This window comes from Orycteropus afer, unplaced genomic scaffold (genome assembly GCF_000298275.1).
Source record: "Orycteropus afer afer isolate SDZICR_OR568_19922 unplaced genomic scaffold, OryAfe1.0 scaffold00342, whole genome shotgun sequence".
Classification (NCBI taxonomy): domain Eukaryota; kingdom Metazoa; phylum Chordata; class Mammalia; order Tubulidentata; family Orycteropodidae; genus Orycteropus; species Orycteropus afer.
In genome coordinates, this window is record NW_006921929.1 from 407,801 (window position 1) to 423,773 (window position 15,973).

The 15,973-nt window shown below is 37.4% G+C and overlaps 1 protein-coding gene across 1 annotated transcript in view; it reads right to left on the minus strand.

The window, feature by feature from the left end:
• Nucleotides 1-12,445: 12,445 nt before the first annotated feature.
• THSD7B (thrombospondin type 1 domain containing 7B) overlaps nucleotides 12,446-15,973 on the minus strand; it is a 1,104,189-nt gene continuing 1,100,661 nt past the window's right edge. Inside the window, exon 28 of the mRNA XM_042782491.1 lies at nucleotides 12,446-12,527. Within this exon, the coding sequence (XP_042638425.1) occupies nucleotides 12,446-12,527 (82 nt within the window). The remainder of the gene's footprint in view (nucleotides 12,528-15,973) is intronic.

Here is a 15,973-nt window from a genome sequence, read left to right on the forward strand (position 1 = left end):
TTAGTCATTAAAAATAATTGTGGTTAAAGTATGAGAAACTTGGATGGTGGAAAACGGAAGAATGCTTCTCTTAGTTATTGGATGGTGTAAATGATTAAGCTACTCAGCTGCTAATGAAAAGGTTGGAGGTTCAGATTTACCCAAGGCACCTTGGAAGAAAGGCTTAGTGATTTACTTCTGAAAACAATCAGCCATTAAAAACCCTATGGAGTACATTTCTACTCTGACACACATAGTATTACCATGATTTGGAACAGACTCAATGGCAACTGGTACTGGTTTCCCCAATGATGTTCACACCTTAATCCATGGCATTTGTGAATATGTTACCTTACATAGCAAAAGGGACTTGACAGATGGAAAGCTATGGATCTTAATATGGGGATATTAACCCCAGATTTTCTGATTGGTACTGATGTAATTGGATGTGTTCTTTAAATCAGATAACCTTTTGCATCTGGGATCAGTGAGATTTGGTGGAAGAAGAGGCAAGAGATACTCAAATTATGAGAAGTATTTGAGCTGCTATTAATGGTTTTTAGAGATGGCAAATGGTGTCTATAACCCAAAGAATGAAAGTGGCCTTTAGAACCTGGGAACAGTTTCCAGTTGACAGTCAGCAACTGTGGTGCCCTGAATTACTTCCTATGACTCTTCTAGCCACGGTCTTTGTGACTTCCACCAGATGACTGGGTGAAACTAGGTAAATGTAAACTGCTTGTGGCCCATCAGGGGGTTAGATAGCTTGCTAGTAATATAAATAAGGTACATGACATCCTTATGTGGGTGGGACCAAGCAAATAAGGTATGGAATCCTAATGTGGGGAATGGTCAGTTTTACCATATACTGGGCTTAAAATGAGCCATCTCTGAGGTGGAAAGGGGGATCTAACTACCATCAAGAGAAAAGCAGCAGGGGTGGAACGCGTCCTTGAATCCAAGAGAGATAGAAGCGACAGAGACACAATTAAAAGAGCTTTGTAACACTTGCTGGGGAAGGGCAGAAGCCAGGCCAAGAGGCTGAGGACCAAAGAGAGGCGTTCTATAAGCATGGCAGAGGGGAGGCTGTCCTGATCCAGAAATTATGTCCCGAGCACTCCTGAACCTGAATTATAACCTCTTGCTTACCTAATAAGCCATATAATTATAAATATTGTCTGTGAGTTCTGTGTGGCCATTGCAACAAATTATTGAACCCAGCAGAGAAATAGAGAGTGCTGTGGGAGGGATGGTTGGTGTCAGAATTGGTAAAAAGTTTGCAGGGTGGCAGCATGTCTGACCTCTGCCTCATAGGAATTAACTTTGGGCTGATGATGTTGATATTGTTTTTGGTCCTTTTTCACTCATGTGAAGTTAAAAGAGGTCATAGAATGGCAACCCCATGACTTTTGTGCAGCAACAAAATAGGGTACTTCAGTCTGACAAACGTAAAGAACCGAAATCTGCCAACAAGTTGAATGAGCTTGGAAGTGGGTTCTTCCCAGAGAATTCAAATTGAAATGCAGACTATGAACATTTCATTTCAGGCTTGTGTGACTAAAAGCCCAGAAACTTGTTGAATTCACTAGACTTTTGGACTAGTGAACTGTAAGATAGTATATCTGTGTTGCTTTAAGCTACTAAGTGTGTGGTAATTCAGTAAGGCAGTAATAGAAATTAATGCAGATATATATGCTGGGTAAAATATTTATGTTCATAATCTTAACAATGAAAATAAAAGTGTAGTATACAAATGTGTTACATGATGAGGGGAGAGAAATGTTAATATTCTTATTTGTAAAATATAAGGGTCAAAACAAAGCTGTTGAAGATATAGAGCTTTGTACATATTCAACATTTTTAAATATGAAATAATATTTAAAATAGTATAAATATGAAAAATTAGGAGAAGATAATATAAAAATGCAAACTTATATCTGTGAGCCAAATTTCCATCTTTCATACCATGGAATCAATAGATATTTTCTAAAGTTAATTTCTAAAGTCAGTCAATACATGTTATTGTTGTTGTTATGTGCCATCGAGTTGGACCTGACTCATAGCGACCTCCTTGGGTTTCTGAGGCATATTACTACAGAAGTAGATTGCCCCATCTTCCTTCCAAGGAGTGGCTGGTGGGTTTGAACCACCAGCCTTCTGGTTAGCAGTCAAGTGTCTTAGGCACTATGCTACCAGAGTTCCCCAGTCAATACATATGCAAGCATATTTTCTGGAGTTATGGACACACACACACACACACACACACTTCTATGGAAAACTGAGAAAATTACTCAAGAAATACCATGTGGTTAACTGTTGGTTACATCTCATATTAAGGGCAAAAATGAAACACTCACTACACTGTAAATAAAATTGTGATTCTTTTGGAAACTTCACAGCATCCATTTCTTTCTAAGATACACATAATTTTAGGAAACCTTGTTCTTCAAAGAAAAGCTTGAGTGAATTGACTGGGTTTCATTGTGAAAGAACCAGAAAGTTCATGCTTAACTATCCATACTGGTTTGAGGGACAGTGGATTTGATTGTAGTTCCAACCTAGAAGACTTAGTGGGTATCTGGGGGAACAGATACCAACATCTGTTGGTAACAACATCTGTTATTTACCAAGATGATACATAAATAAAATAGTCATAAATATTTTGAAACCAATGACCAAATGAGAATGTTCTAAAGATGACTGCTTGCAGCCCTAAAGTGTTCTTGATGGGAAAGCCTATATGAGTCTGCTCACATAGGTATGGGGCTTACATAAAAACATGGCAGGATTGGGACATCCTGCCTTCTCTCCTCTGCTCTATAAGCCTGTGGTTTGCCAGTGGGCAGGATGATGGCAGAGTATGATGATAGTGTTCAGCCCATATGGAAAAATTATTCCCTTATTGTAATATAAACCCATTAACCATGAGTAGCGCTGTGACAGCCATAGCCAGATGAAGCAGTTATATCATCTTGGTGACCATCAGCATGACACAATATTGATGGAAGCCACATTTATAATACATTACAGCATCCGAAAATACACTACCCTGTCCTATTGCTCTTTCATTTTATAGGAGTGGATATCTTCCTTAAAATAGCCACAACAATACATTATTTACTCCCTAGCCCCAAAGGTACTGTGTGCTTTAATTAAAATATACATTTCACAAATATCTGCTCATCTTAAGTTTCCTGCATGAAAGGGATTGAAATCTGTTCCACCAAAGAAGCAAAATCAACACATTCAAAGGCTGGGTACAGGAACATTAGCATTTCAGAGGCTCAATTGTCATAACTGGTTTAACTAAACAAAGCTATAATGTACATTTAAGAAAACTGCCAGGAAGGAAAATCAGTTCTGTATTTGAATTGAATTAAAATAAATCCAGTACAGTGTATCTGCATTCTGCATATCCCTGCTAGGATTTTCAAGAATTATTTGCAATAGAAGTCTAACTTAAAGTTGTCTAGAAAGAGGCATAAATTTGCCATTTTTCTTCACCTGAAAGGGTTGTCCTTACAGATTTATGCAAATATTTTGTGTGTCCTGGAAAGTCACTAAGCTGACCTACTATTTTTTCAAATTCTACTCAGGTATAATTTTAAAAATTTTAAGCTTTACATATACATTTACACATTTTCTTTGGTAATTTTACTAAGTAAATTAGTAGTGTTATTTTAAGTCCAGTGTCAGATGGTTGTGAAGAAAATACCAAATATTAAGTTATGTATGCATTTAATATTTCTGTGAATTGATAGAAGTTTGGTCTTTCAGAGGAACTCTGGGAAATCAAGGAATTTGGGCTTACTATTTGGCATTTGGGAGCACTGGTTGTGTACTTCCTAAGGCATTTGACTGCTAACCAGAAAGCTGGTGGTTCAAACACACCAGGCACTTCTCAGAAGGAAGATTGGGCAATCTACTTCCATAAAGATACTGCCTTGGAAACCCAAAGAGGGGTTGCTATAAGCCGAATTGACTGGACGGCAGTGGGCTTTTTTTTTTTTTTTTTTGGTTGTGGGAAGATTTGGCACTTATAAAAATCATATTTCATGCCTTTCTAAATCACAGATTGGGGCAAGATGCCAGTGTGATATCATTTGAAAGATACAATGGGAAGAAAAATTGGCAAGTTTAGGATCTTATATTCGAAGCCATTTTCAGTTTAAAGAATAAAAGCAACGAAACATGGTTTTGAGCACAAAAATTAATTTATAGGATCCTATTTACTTTCTTTTTTTGCTCTACTTTTCTATTTATTTGTGTTCTAACTTAAGTGTAAAACAGCCGTATTCCTCATTTAAAATACGTATTATGATGGATTTCTCTTATAGAAATTCTAAAATCAGAGGCAATAATTCCAAATTATCAAACTATGAAGATTATTATTATCATTAAGACTACAGTGTTGCACAACCCCAATTGGGATTGTCCACATAAAAACACTGAGAACAGCAAACTCTGTTGCACACTTGTATGTGAATGGAACTCCATGATGCTGGGCTATTCACCACAGCATCCATGAGGACCATGAATGCTTCTGACCATTTGTATCAAGTACACAAAGAGGAAGATTTTAAACTCTTCACTAGTTTTCTAATGTGCTTTCTCTCTTTCCTATTGACAGCTTTTTAAGTTATCCTCAGTGTCTTCTCCAGCCTGCAGTGATTGGCTTCATTACCTTGCCCTGTCCAGTGGAAAGGACACAGCCAATAAGAGGGACTCCCTTTTGTTTTGTTTAAGATGACTGAATGTGCACTGTAATGCTTGTGTATCTCCAATGACAGTGTGTGGAATACTGCCACACATCCCTGCTTATCATCAGGGACAAGCCTGTAAAAGACCTTAGTTTTCAATGTGATGCACAGTTGTCCTTGGCACTTATTAGGCTTTGAGATTTTAAGTCATAACATAGTCTGTTGGTTAAAAGATCAATGTCTGTAAGTAGTTTCAGGTTTATATTTTAGTAGTTTCTTTACAACTTACTGATGGATTCATCTTCAAAGTAATTAACTTAATCTGCCAAATGAGGATAATATTTTATTTCTTGCCTAATGGAGTGAGATGTAATATATTTTTACTCTTGAGTAGTCTCATCTTCTTAGTCTTGAATTTTGGTCCCCTGAAGAAAATACATATAAAAATCACATCCACCAATATGTCTGTCTGTACACACATGTACACATGAATAAGCTTACATATGTATATACCCATGTCATCTCAGGCAATTTTATAATCATGAATCAAACTTTCATAAGTTACCTTTCAAGACAATGTCTTTGGTTTCTTAGAGCTTATGATTTGATAATTACCTGCTGAAGTGTTCTCTCTACTTAAAAAGATATTCTTCTTTCAATTTAATCTCTAGTTTCTTGTCATTTCCTAATTATATGCTATTCCACTTGCAAGTTTATTTGCTACTTTTCAATCATTAGTTAATATGCTTATTTTAATGGATATAAATGAAAGATGTTTGTGTAACAGTACAGGTCTAGAAGGCTTAGAGGGAAGGAGTATATCATTTCATTGTAAAGGAACTCTATAAATGTTATATCTGTCCAGAACATATTTACTAGTGGAGAGTTGTCACTCACACAAATTCTCTTTGACTGCTCTCCTTGTGCTTTTAAGTATGTATCAAATCAATATTGCTTGACAGATATATGTTGGGAGATTTGAGAAATAAATTGAAGCTGTATTTTTAGGAATAAAAACAAAACAAATCAAGTTCAGGCAGTTATTCATCCTAGAAATGGAAAACAAGTCCATGGAAAGGAGACATGGATATTGAAAACCCTGATGTACTCACTGCCCCTAAAAAAACATAGCTTTGATTGACTGTTATCAAAGATCTCTGGTCTCTGAGATTACATCTACTGGCTTTTTAATTTATGAGAAAAACACAGCAATACTTGTCTCTGTAGCCATCGTGTAAAGTACTAGCTTGAGGTAGTTCACATTTTAGCGTTAGATTGTATGACATTTCTTTCAATGATGTCATATCTTTATGAAACTGGATTTTCTTCTGTTGCTATGATAAAAAGTACTATTGCATAAAAATAAATATTCTCACCCTCATTTTGTATGAGGGTGAGAATATCCAATCTGATTCCAGAATTTGAGACAGTCTTGTGGAAGCACAAGACTAATCCAATTAATTGATTAATTGTTATTTAAGAATAAAATAAAAATATTATTTTAAATGCATTGTTAAGATGTGAATAATTATTAAATTGTTTGGAATTAACTACTTAATAAACAATGATTAAGTATTTCTTTTGGCCTATGGAGAGCCATGGAAAATTAGTAATTCACTAAGGGTACTGTAAACCGAGGAAATTTGGTAACCTCTGAATTATATACATAATGTTGTTGGTTGACACTGTAATTCTGTTCTTTTTTCCTTGAGAATATTCAAGGAATCTCCAGTGATACTCTAGGAAGGTATTTTAATGTCTCTCTGTGTGTGGGTGGGGGGGTGATTCTTAGATTTATGGTTAAACATTCTCATTTTTTCCTAGAAGTGAATTGAGGAATGATTTTCTTAATAAATTGAAGAGCATCTGCTAATTTCCAGAACTCCTACTTCTGGACTGACCTTGCTCAACATGTTCCACAGTATTCATGGAACAGAGCTGTTAGTAGAGAGCCACCTAGTGATTTGGTCTTGAGAAGCCCAATCAAAAGGAGGTGTAAATGAAGAACCATTATGCATTGATTGATAAAGGAATCGATATATTTCAGTTTGGGGCATAGTCATTCATTCTTGAATCATCCCAAGAATGTTAAAATTATCCTCACTCCAAGGAATGTGAAAATTACTTTAAATCACTGGGATAGCCATAGGGAGCCAATTAACTGTTACTTTTCCCTACCCTCAACATAAAGTCTTCACTCTTCAGTAGTTAACAGTCAATTTCTTCTCAAAACAAAACAAACAACAAAACCCTAAACTCATTGCCATCAGGTAGAATTCAACTCATGGTGACCCCACATGTGACAAAGTACAACTGCTCCATAGGGTTTTCTTGATGGAAGCAGATTATCTTTATGGAAGTAGATTGCCAGGTCTTTTTTTAAATCATAGTGCCTTTGGGTAGGTTTGAACTACCAACTCTTAGGTTAGTAATAATCCTACAAATGAAATTAGCTAACCTTACTTTATACACACATTAATGTCACTGCTCCTTCTTAGTTATGTCCGTGTTTTTTGCCTTAGTGTATAGTCATTAAGAATAGAAATATCCACAGGTAACTTTTGATCTAATTGTCCTAATGAGCCTAAAACTCTTAGTATAGCTATAAACTTAATGATTTTTCTTCTCCTCAGCATCACACATATCATTGGCACATTATGACTGCTGTCCGTCACAGGACTTCTAAACTTCATGGTATTCATAGAAAAAGATAATAGTTCTACAGTGCACCAGGGTAAATAGATGAGTCCATGATTGATTGGGAGGGAGGGCTCTGGTCATCCCCAGGTTGGAGAGGAATCAATATATCAGTATGTTTGTAACCCACTTGTGGCACATTTGTGCACAGCATATAGGTTGATACGTTATATTTAATTGTACTTACAGAGCTCTGGTGGCATAGTGCCTAAGGCATTTGATTGCTAACCAGAAGGCTAGCAAACCCACAAACCACTCCTCAGAAGGAAGACTGGGCAACTACTTCTGTACAGATAACCACCTCAGAAACCCAAGGAAGGGTCGCTATGAGTCAGATTCGACCTGATGGCAGTGAGGGATTTTTTTTGTGTGTGTGTGTGCATTATATCTTTGCATAAATTTCTCAGAAGACAACTCACAAGCATTTAAGCAAACATAAAATATAAAACTTGCAAAATTCTTATCTTTCCTAAAACCATAAAACTTGCTGCTTATTGCTGTTATTAAAGAACTGTGAAGAGTTTGGCACCAAACTCATCTCTCCCTAGGATTTCTCATAGGGGAATGTTATGAAGCAGAGCACTTGAGCACTGTTCTTTGAAGTTTCCATTACCATAGCCTCATTTCTCATTCATGGAATATTTGTTGGACTAATATTTGTAGCATAGGCCATGCAAGTATTAAAGCTGAATGATTCCAGTCAATGGTCCTGGATAAGATGTGTAGGAAATCATGAGACTATGATGACCTTGGTAACATCTTTTCACCCCCTGTTTATAGCATTCCCATGGCTACCCATAATATTTAGAATAAAATTCATTTCTTTACCATGGCTTTGAGAACTGTATGATGTATATTGCTTTTTTATCTAACTTTATTAAATCACCTTATTAAGTGCAAAAACATTTGATTGTGTGGACCATAACAAATTATGGATAATATTGAGAAGAATAAGAATTCCAAAACACTTGATTGTACTTATGAGGAACCTGTACGTTGACCAGGAGACTGTTGTTCTAACAGAACAAGGGGACACTGCATGGTTTAAAATCAAGAAGGAAGTGTGTCAAGGTTGTATCCTTCACCTTACTTATTCAATCTCTACTCTGAGCATATAATCCAAGAAGCTAGATTACATGAAGAAGCACATGGCATCAGGATTGGAGGAAGACTCATTAATAACCTGTGATATGCTGATGAAACAACTGCTTGCTGACAGTGAAGATGACTTGAAACACTTACTAATGAAGTTGGAAGAATGCAGTATGTAATATGGATTACATCTCATATAAAGAAAACAGAAATCCTTATAATGGGCCCAATAAGCAGCATCATGATAAATGGAGAAAAGACTGAAGTTGTCAAAGACTTCATATTATTTGTTTCTACAATCAATGCCAGTGGAAGCAGCAGTTAAGATATCAGACGATGTATGTTGTTGTTGTTATGTGCCATTGAATTGGACCCAACTCACAGCAACCCTTCCTTGGGTTTCTGAGGCAGTATCACTACAGAAATAGATTGTCCAATCTCCCTTCTGAGGAGTGGCTGGTGGGTTTGAACCACCAGCCTTCTGGTTAGCAGTCAAATGCCTTAGGCACTATGCTACCAGCAGACTTATAGCACTTGGCAAATTGGCTGCAAAAGACATGTTTCAGTGCTGAAGAGCAAAGATGACTCCTTGAGGACTAAGGTGCACCTGACACAGCCATGTTATTTCCAATCACCTTATATGCAAGTGAGAACTGGACAATGAATAAGGAAGACCAAAGAAGAATTGATGCTTTTGAGTTGTAGTGTTGGCAAAGAAGGTTGGAAGTACCATGGACTGCTAAAAGAAATCCATGGACTGCTAAATCTGTCCTGGAAGAAATGTACCTGGAATGCTCCTAGGAAGTGAGAATGGCCAGACTTTGTCTCACCTACTTTGGTCATGTTGTCAGAAGAGACCATTCCCTGGAGGAAGATATCATGCTTGGCAAAAGGGAAGGTCAACAAAAGAAGGGAAGGCCCTCAACAAGATGGATTGACACAGTGGCTACAACAATGGCTCAGGTATAGCAGGGATCGTGGAGTTGGCACAGGACCAGACAGTGTTTCATTCTGCTGTACATAGGGTCGCTATGAGCCAGAGATGACTCCATGGTACCTAACAACAACAACAACAACGCAAGTGTTTGTTGAGTTCCTAGCATAGTCCAAATATTTTGGGGGGTATATATGTAAGCATAGGAGCTCTGGTAGCATAGTGCCTGAAGCACTTGACTGCTTACCAGAAGGCTGGCGGTTCAAACCCACCAGCCACTCCTTGGAAGGAAGATGGGGCAATCTACTTCCTTAGTGATACTGCCTCGGAAACCCAAGGAGGGGTCACTATGAGTTGGGTCTGACTTGAGGGCACATTACAACAATAACAACAACATATGTAAGCATAATTAAAGTCTTTATCTTTATGATATTTTATGTCATTGTGAAGAGAAAATAAACTATAATTATATATAATAAATAGTATGTTAAAGATGATTAGAGTTGTGGAAAAAAGAAGATGCAGGAAGGTAAAAGGGGTTATGAATACAAGCAGGAATGGCAGTTGCAGATAAGTGCAGGAGTCAGCAACATTTTTTCTTTGAAGGGCCAGATAGTAAATATTTTAGGCTTTGCAGGAAATGCAGTCCCTGGTGTCCCTACTCAAATCAGCTGTTGTAGCAAAAAAGGAGCCCTAGATAATATATAAAAGGATAGATATGGGTGTGTTCCAACAAAACACACAGCTGAGCAGATTTGGCACATGGAGTGCAATTTGCAGATCTACTTCCATAGTAATACCACCTCGGAAAGCCAAGGAAGGGTCACTATGAGGCAGATTCAAGTCGATGGCTTTGCGCTCGAGCTTGAGCTGGACTATAGTATTAAAAAGCCACTGGCAAAAGCCTCACTGAGAAAGTGAGATTTGAGGAAGGACTTAAAGTATATCTTATATCATTGGCACCATTTATACTTGCTCATGCCCCCATGGTCTTTATGCCCATTAATTAACACCAACTTTACTATTGTCCTTGGGTCTTTACATTAGTTAGTCCTCTACCTGGAAGTCTATCTAGATTGTAGAGTATTCTCTTCTTCCTGCTCAACATTAAATGTCACCAAATAAAGTGTCATTCTTTTCAGAATGACCTTCCTTGACAAATGTATTTGAAATAGCACTCTTACCCAGTTACTCTCTCCCATTTTCCTGTGTAGCTTTAATCATAATATTTATCACTATGGGAAAATATTTTATTTGCATGTTTGTTGGCAAGCTTTCTTTGAATATGTTAAATGCTCTAGGGGCAATTTTGTTGTCATCATTTTGTGGGTCAAGCAACTGAGTCAGAGATTATTTATACTCCTTTCCCAGAGTCACACAGAGAGTGAAGGGCACAGCCAGGATTTGAGTTCCAAAGCCAACTCAAACTATTATGGAGATTATTGAAACGTCAGCTAATGTGGACAAGTGTGGTAGTTATTGTCCTCAACCATGCTATTAAAATGAGCTAGTCTTTTTTCATTCACGTTTTTGTTTTTCCAAACCATGATGCCACTGGACACAATCAGTTTATTGAAGGGCTTGCATAGCTGTGAAATGGTTAATGGAATCATAGAGTGAATAAAAATATCTTGTAGAATACCCATTGTATCACATTTTTAATATTTCCATATTCCCAGGTCATGTGCATATCAATATTTGCATTATTACGTGGTTTGTTTTAATAGTATCTGATTTTTAAATATTCTTCAAAAGCTACTCCATATAATTGTGTTGGCTCTATTTCGTAGTGTAGAGATAATGGTAAGGACTCAGGACAAGATTCTTTTTCTCTATCAGTGATTTTAGTTGTGAAATTCTAAAACAGTATTAAAACTGTTTACGTCAAATCAAGGGTACTCAGAAGTGAATAAATCTAGAATAGCCAACTTTTCAGTCTCTTGAGCACTTTATTTGTTATAAATACAAGTCAATACCACAAGATGGCACCTTCTCACTTTCAACACCTATGATTACAAACAATCATCTTCATAAAACAGTCTCAGCTTTTTAATGTGTTTAGATAATTGAAACCTTATAAAAGCAAGACTTTCTACAAACAGGATCAGTGTTCGATGTCTATTAAGTGAGGTCAGATAATTAAATTAACAAAAAAGAATTTATAAATATTCAGATAAGAAAATTGAAATTACAAAAGCAGAATTGTCATCATTAAACTGAATTACAATTGTGTGTGGCTAATGCTATATCTGCATGGCTAAGTTTTTATTAAAATACAATTTTAGTACTCAAATAATCTCCCTCATTCTCCAATATAGCCACCTATTCCAGTTGTTCACTCCTAATATTCAATACACAATTCACTCTGTAGCCACCTAGTTTTCATTTAGTCCAGCAATTATGCACACTCTATTATTTTTAACAGCTACAACCCACCCTTGAAGTGCCAACCATCCATAGCTACAAAACAAAATACAATATTTGAAGGTAAAAACTCAGAGAATTTCTGAAATGGTAACCCATTCTCTCTGTGTTCATGAAAATAGAATCCAATTGGAAAGTTTTTGGATGAATGTGAACTCTAGAAAACTCAGTGTTGAAGTATGGGGAGAATAAAGATGTGCACTAATATAGTGCATAGGATGCAGTGTCAGACTCATCATTTACAGTAAATGCCTTGATTGGCCTTTTCTCTGGATTGTCATCATGCTGCTGAACTTAAAGTTTACTCAAGTCTGGGAATTCCATCATGCTTTCTTCCTCCCATTTCCAAACAGGAAGAGAAGGGCTTTCAGGTCCCTTGGGAAAACCAAAAACCAAAAAACAAAAAACACTCACACCCACAAATACTTTGAAAACAAAATGGCAGACTTAATGATCTTTGACTCCATGTCCATGAAGTTGAGGCAAAATTACTTTTGCAATATTTGCATTCTGCCCAATATATCACATCATGAGATTCCTCAAAAAACTGAGAAGTCTGAGCTACAAAAGAGAAAGTGGTTAAGGCAGTTGATGTCTACTTTTGGATTTCTTTTTCAGGTTACATGTCTAAGTCTCCATCGTAGGCTAAAGTCAGAGGCTTCTGTTGCGGAGGTGTGCTTTGCTGTGGTTTTGGCTTCTTGCTGCAAAGAGAAAAGAATTTCTCAGATAAAGAATGTTCCCGAAGCTCTGTTTCATCTGATGATGACAATTTGATGGCATACAAAGTCACATGGTTAGAGGACAAAAGAGTCTTTCCTCAGGATTTGTAGGTTTATTTTTTGAATATACTTTAAACTTCTTTTGAGGAAGAAAGCATCATTTTTTCACAATCTTAAAAATGGCTTAATGGAAACAATGAACTTGGTGGAAGGGCTATTCTCCATTCTTATTTTTATTTATAGGCAGTAATGTGGGCATTTGCTAATCACTAATTCTCACCACTGCAACCTTCACATCACTGATGACTAAAATCTTAAGCAGCTGGAGTAGCCAGTTTCCCTTGCTTTCAAATAACCATAATTCTACCCTGGCCTGAAAGCTGATATTTGGTTGCCAAGTCACCAGCATCAGTCAGAACAATTTCACTGATTCTGCTCTAGGCAAAATTATTCTCACCTGTAAGCTGCTTTTCCTCAGGTCAGGAGGGCTGCTTTTCCTTCTTGCAAAGACAGAGAAAGACTGCAGTTGAAGGACATTCCTAAGTATGCAGCCCAGAGTAGGGGCGGAACACTGTATTGCATGCCTTGTGAATCCCAATTTATATTTATTAATATTTAAAGTTTGAACCCTTCCCTCCTTAGTGCCCTGTTTCACTGTTCTTTTAAGCCCAGCTCTCTTTTGGGTTGTCCTCACCAGTAAGGAGTGATCTCTTTCCTTGCCCCAAAATTTCTATAATATTTATTTCACTGTGGCATCTATTATTTATTGAGGATGCCAAGAGCCAAGCCTTGTGCTAAGAATTTTACATCAACTATTTCAATAAGTCCCAGAACAACCCTATGAGGCAGGCATTAGGATTTTTGCAACTTTATGGATAAGGATTTACCAGTTGCCACTGAGTTGATTCCAACTCACAGAAATGCCATGTATGTCAGAGTAGAACTGTGCGGCACAGGACTTTCAATGGTTGATTCAGGACTTTCTTCTAAAGTGCCTCTGGGTGGACTGAAACTTCCAACCTTTCAGTTACCAACCCAGCATATTAACTGTTTGCCTTACCCAGGGCTTCAGACAAAGACTACAGAGATAGATTACTTCTTGAATGTCACTTAGTGAGTGGCACAGCCTGTATTTTAAACAAGTCTAACACACAGATCCAGTCTTTTAAGCTCTTACTTCCATCTTCCTTTTATCTATGCCATTAATTTGGCACTGGGAAGGGACTAATTATTTTTAGTCTGTTCATAAGAAACTAATTTTTATACTCTGAGTAAATATATATATATATATACACACACACACAGTTTAAAGTGTACATTGCAGTGACATTTAGTAACATCCATAATGTGTGCAACCATCACCTCTGTCTACTTCTAGAATATTTTCATTATTCGAAAAGGAAACCCCACACCCATTAAACAGTCCCTCTGCATTTTTCCCTCCTGGCAACAACTAATTGACTTTCTGTCCCTATGGATTTATCTACTCTAGGTATTTCATAGACATTGCATCATACAATATGTGGCTTTTTGCATATTTTGTTAGAAAAGTATATTGGTAAAAGGTGAATTTTACATTATGTGAATGTTACCTCAATACAAAATAAATATGCTTCATAACATTAAACTGGTAATAGAGATAATTCCCTGGTTTAAAATGCTCAAGTTCTAATTCAAGGGGAAAGTTCATGTGACCTGATGTTTGCAGGAAATTAAAGAAGCTAAAGAGACAACTAAAATATGATTTAAGAAAACAAAACGAAATAAAACAAGCACTAAAAAGTACCACAGACCCTATCCATGACCTTCATCCCAGGAAAAAGCATGTAGGGTATGCTCATCAGTGAATTGGTGACTGCTGTGTATGGGCAGAGACGCTCCACTGGTGTAGTGGTTATGGCATTCAGCTGCTAACTAAAAAGTCAGTGGTTCAAAACCACCAGCTACTCTGCAGAAGAAAGATGAGGCAGACTGCTTCCTTCAAGATTTACAGCCTTAGAAACCTATTTGGACTCACTATGAGTTGGAATCAATTCAGCAGCAGTGAGTTTGGTTTTGTTTTTTTGGCACATGGGCAGTGGTGGTCCATGGGAGAATTTTCGCCTTCCATGCAGGACACCTGGATTTGAATCACAGCCAATGCACCTCATGTTTAGCTACCACCCATCTTTCAGTGGAGACTTGCACATTGCTATGACGCTGAACAGGTAGACCTTCCAGATTAGAACAGACTAGGAAGAAAGGTCTTCTGATCTACTTCCAAATCAGCCAATGAAAACCCTACAGATCACAAGCAATCATGGGGATGGCACAGGATCAACAACCAGTGAGGGAATGGACAGCAGTTAACAACAAAAGTGCACGAACTGCAGGCAAACACCTCCTAGGCAGAGAAGCTGAGGAAAGGCACAAATGTGACTTAGAATTCCCTGCAAGAAGATCCTCAGACACAGACTTCCTGTTTCTCAGGTCCTTTCCAGTTCTCAGAAAAGCTATTGATGATTATCTGAACAATAGATAATATAACTTTATCTTAACATGTATACTCTTGTGGATCTAATTACTTTTTGGGGCCCTCATTCTAGCACAGAGAATGAACCCAACTTGAAATGGGGACCTGAATGCTCTAATCCACAGCACTTTAAGGGACTAAAGATATAACATGAAGAAAAGGTGTGAAGAACCAAGAAGTTACAGTATATATGTCTACTGTAGTGGAGATGTTGGTGTTGGTGTTGGTGGGGTGTCTTAATATCAAAAACATTATAAAAGAATAAATCTGAAATGCCAGTAGAGGTTCTTCCTCTCTCCTCTTTACTGCCTTTTTTTGAGGGAGAAGGAAAAGAAGACATAGCTATAACTATACATACCAAAACCAAACTCTCACCAAACTCTCTCTATATATATATGTTATTTTTGTTATGTGCTGTTGGGTTAGACCTGACTCATAGTGACCCCTCCTTGGGTTTCCGAGGCAGTATCACTATGGAAGTAGATTGCCTAACCTTCCTTCCAAGGAGTGGCTGATGGGTTTGAACCTCCAGCCTTCTGGTTAGCAGTCAAGTGCCTTAGGCATTATGCTACCAGAGCTCCTCCCTCTCCCTCTCTCTCTAAAACAACCAACCAGCAAACAAATAAATAGTTGCAAGTAGAGTTTTTGACAATTCACCCTTAATTGGTATTTGCAAGGGGCATAGACTCTGGTTGCACAGTAGTTAAAGCACTCGAACACTAATGTAAAAAGGTCAGTGGTTCGAACCCACCAGCCACTCCGTGGGAGAAAGATGTGGCAGTCCCTTCTGTAAAGGTTACAGATTTGGAGACCCTATAAGGCAGTTCTGTACTGTCCTGCAGAATCACACTATGTGTTGGAATTGACTTGACGGCAGTAGGTTTGTTTTTTTATTGAGCAAAGCATTCCCCAGGTA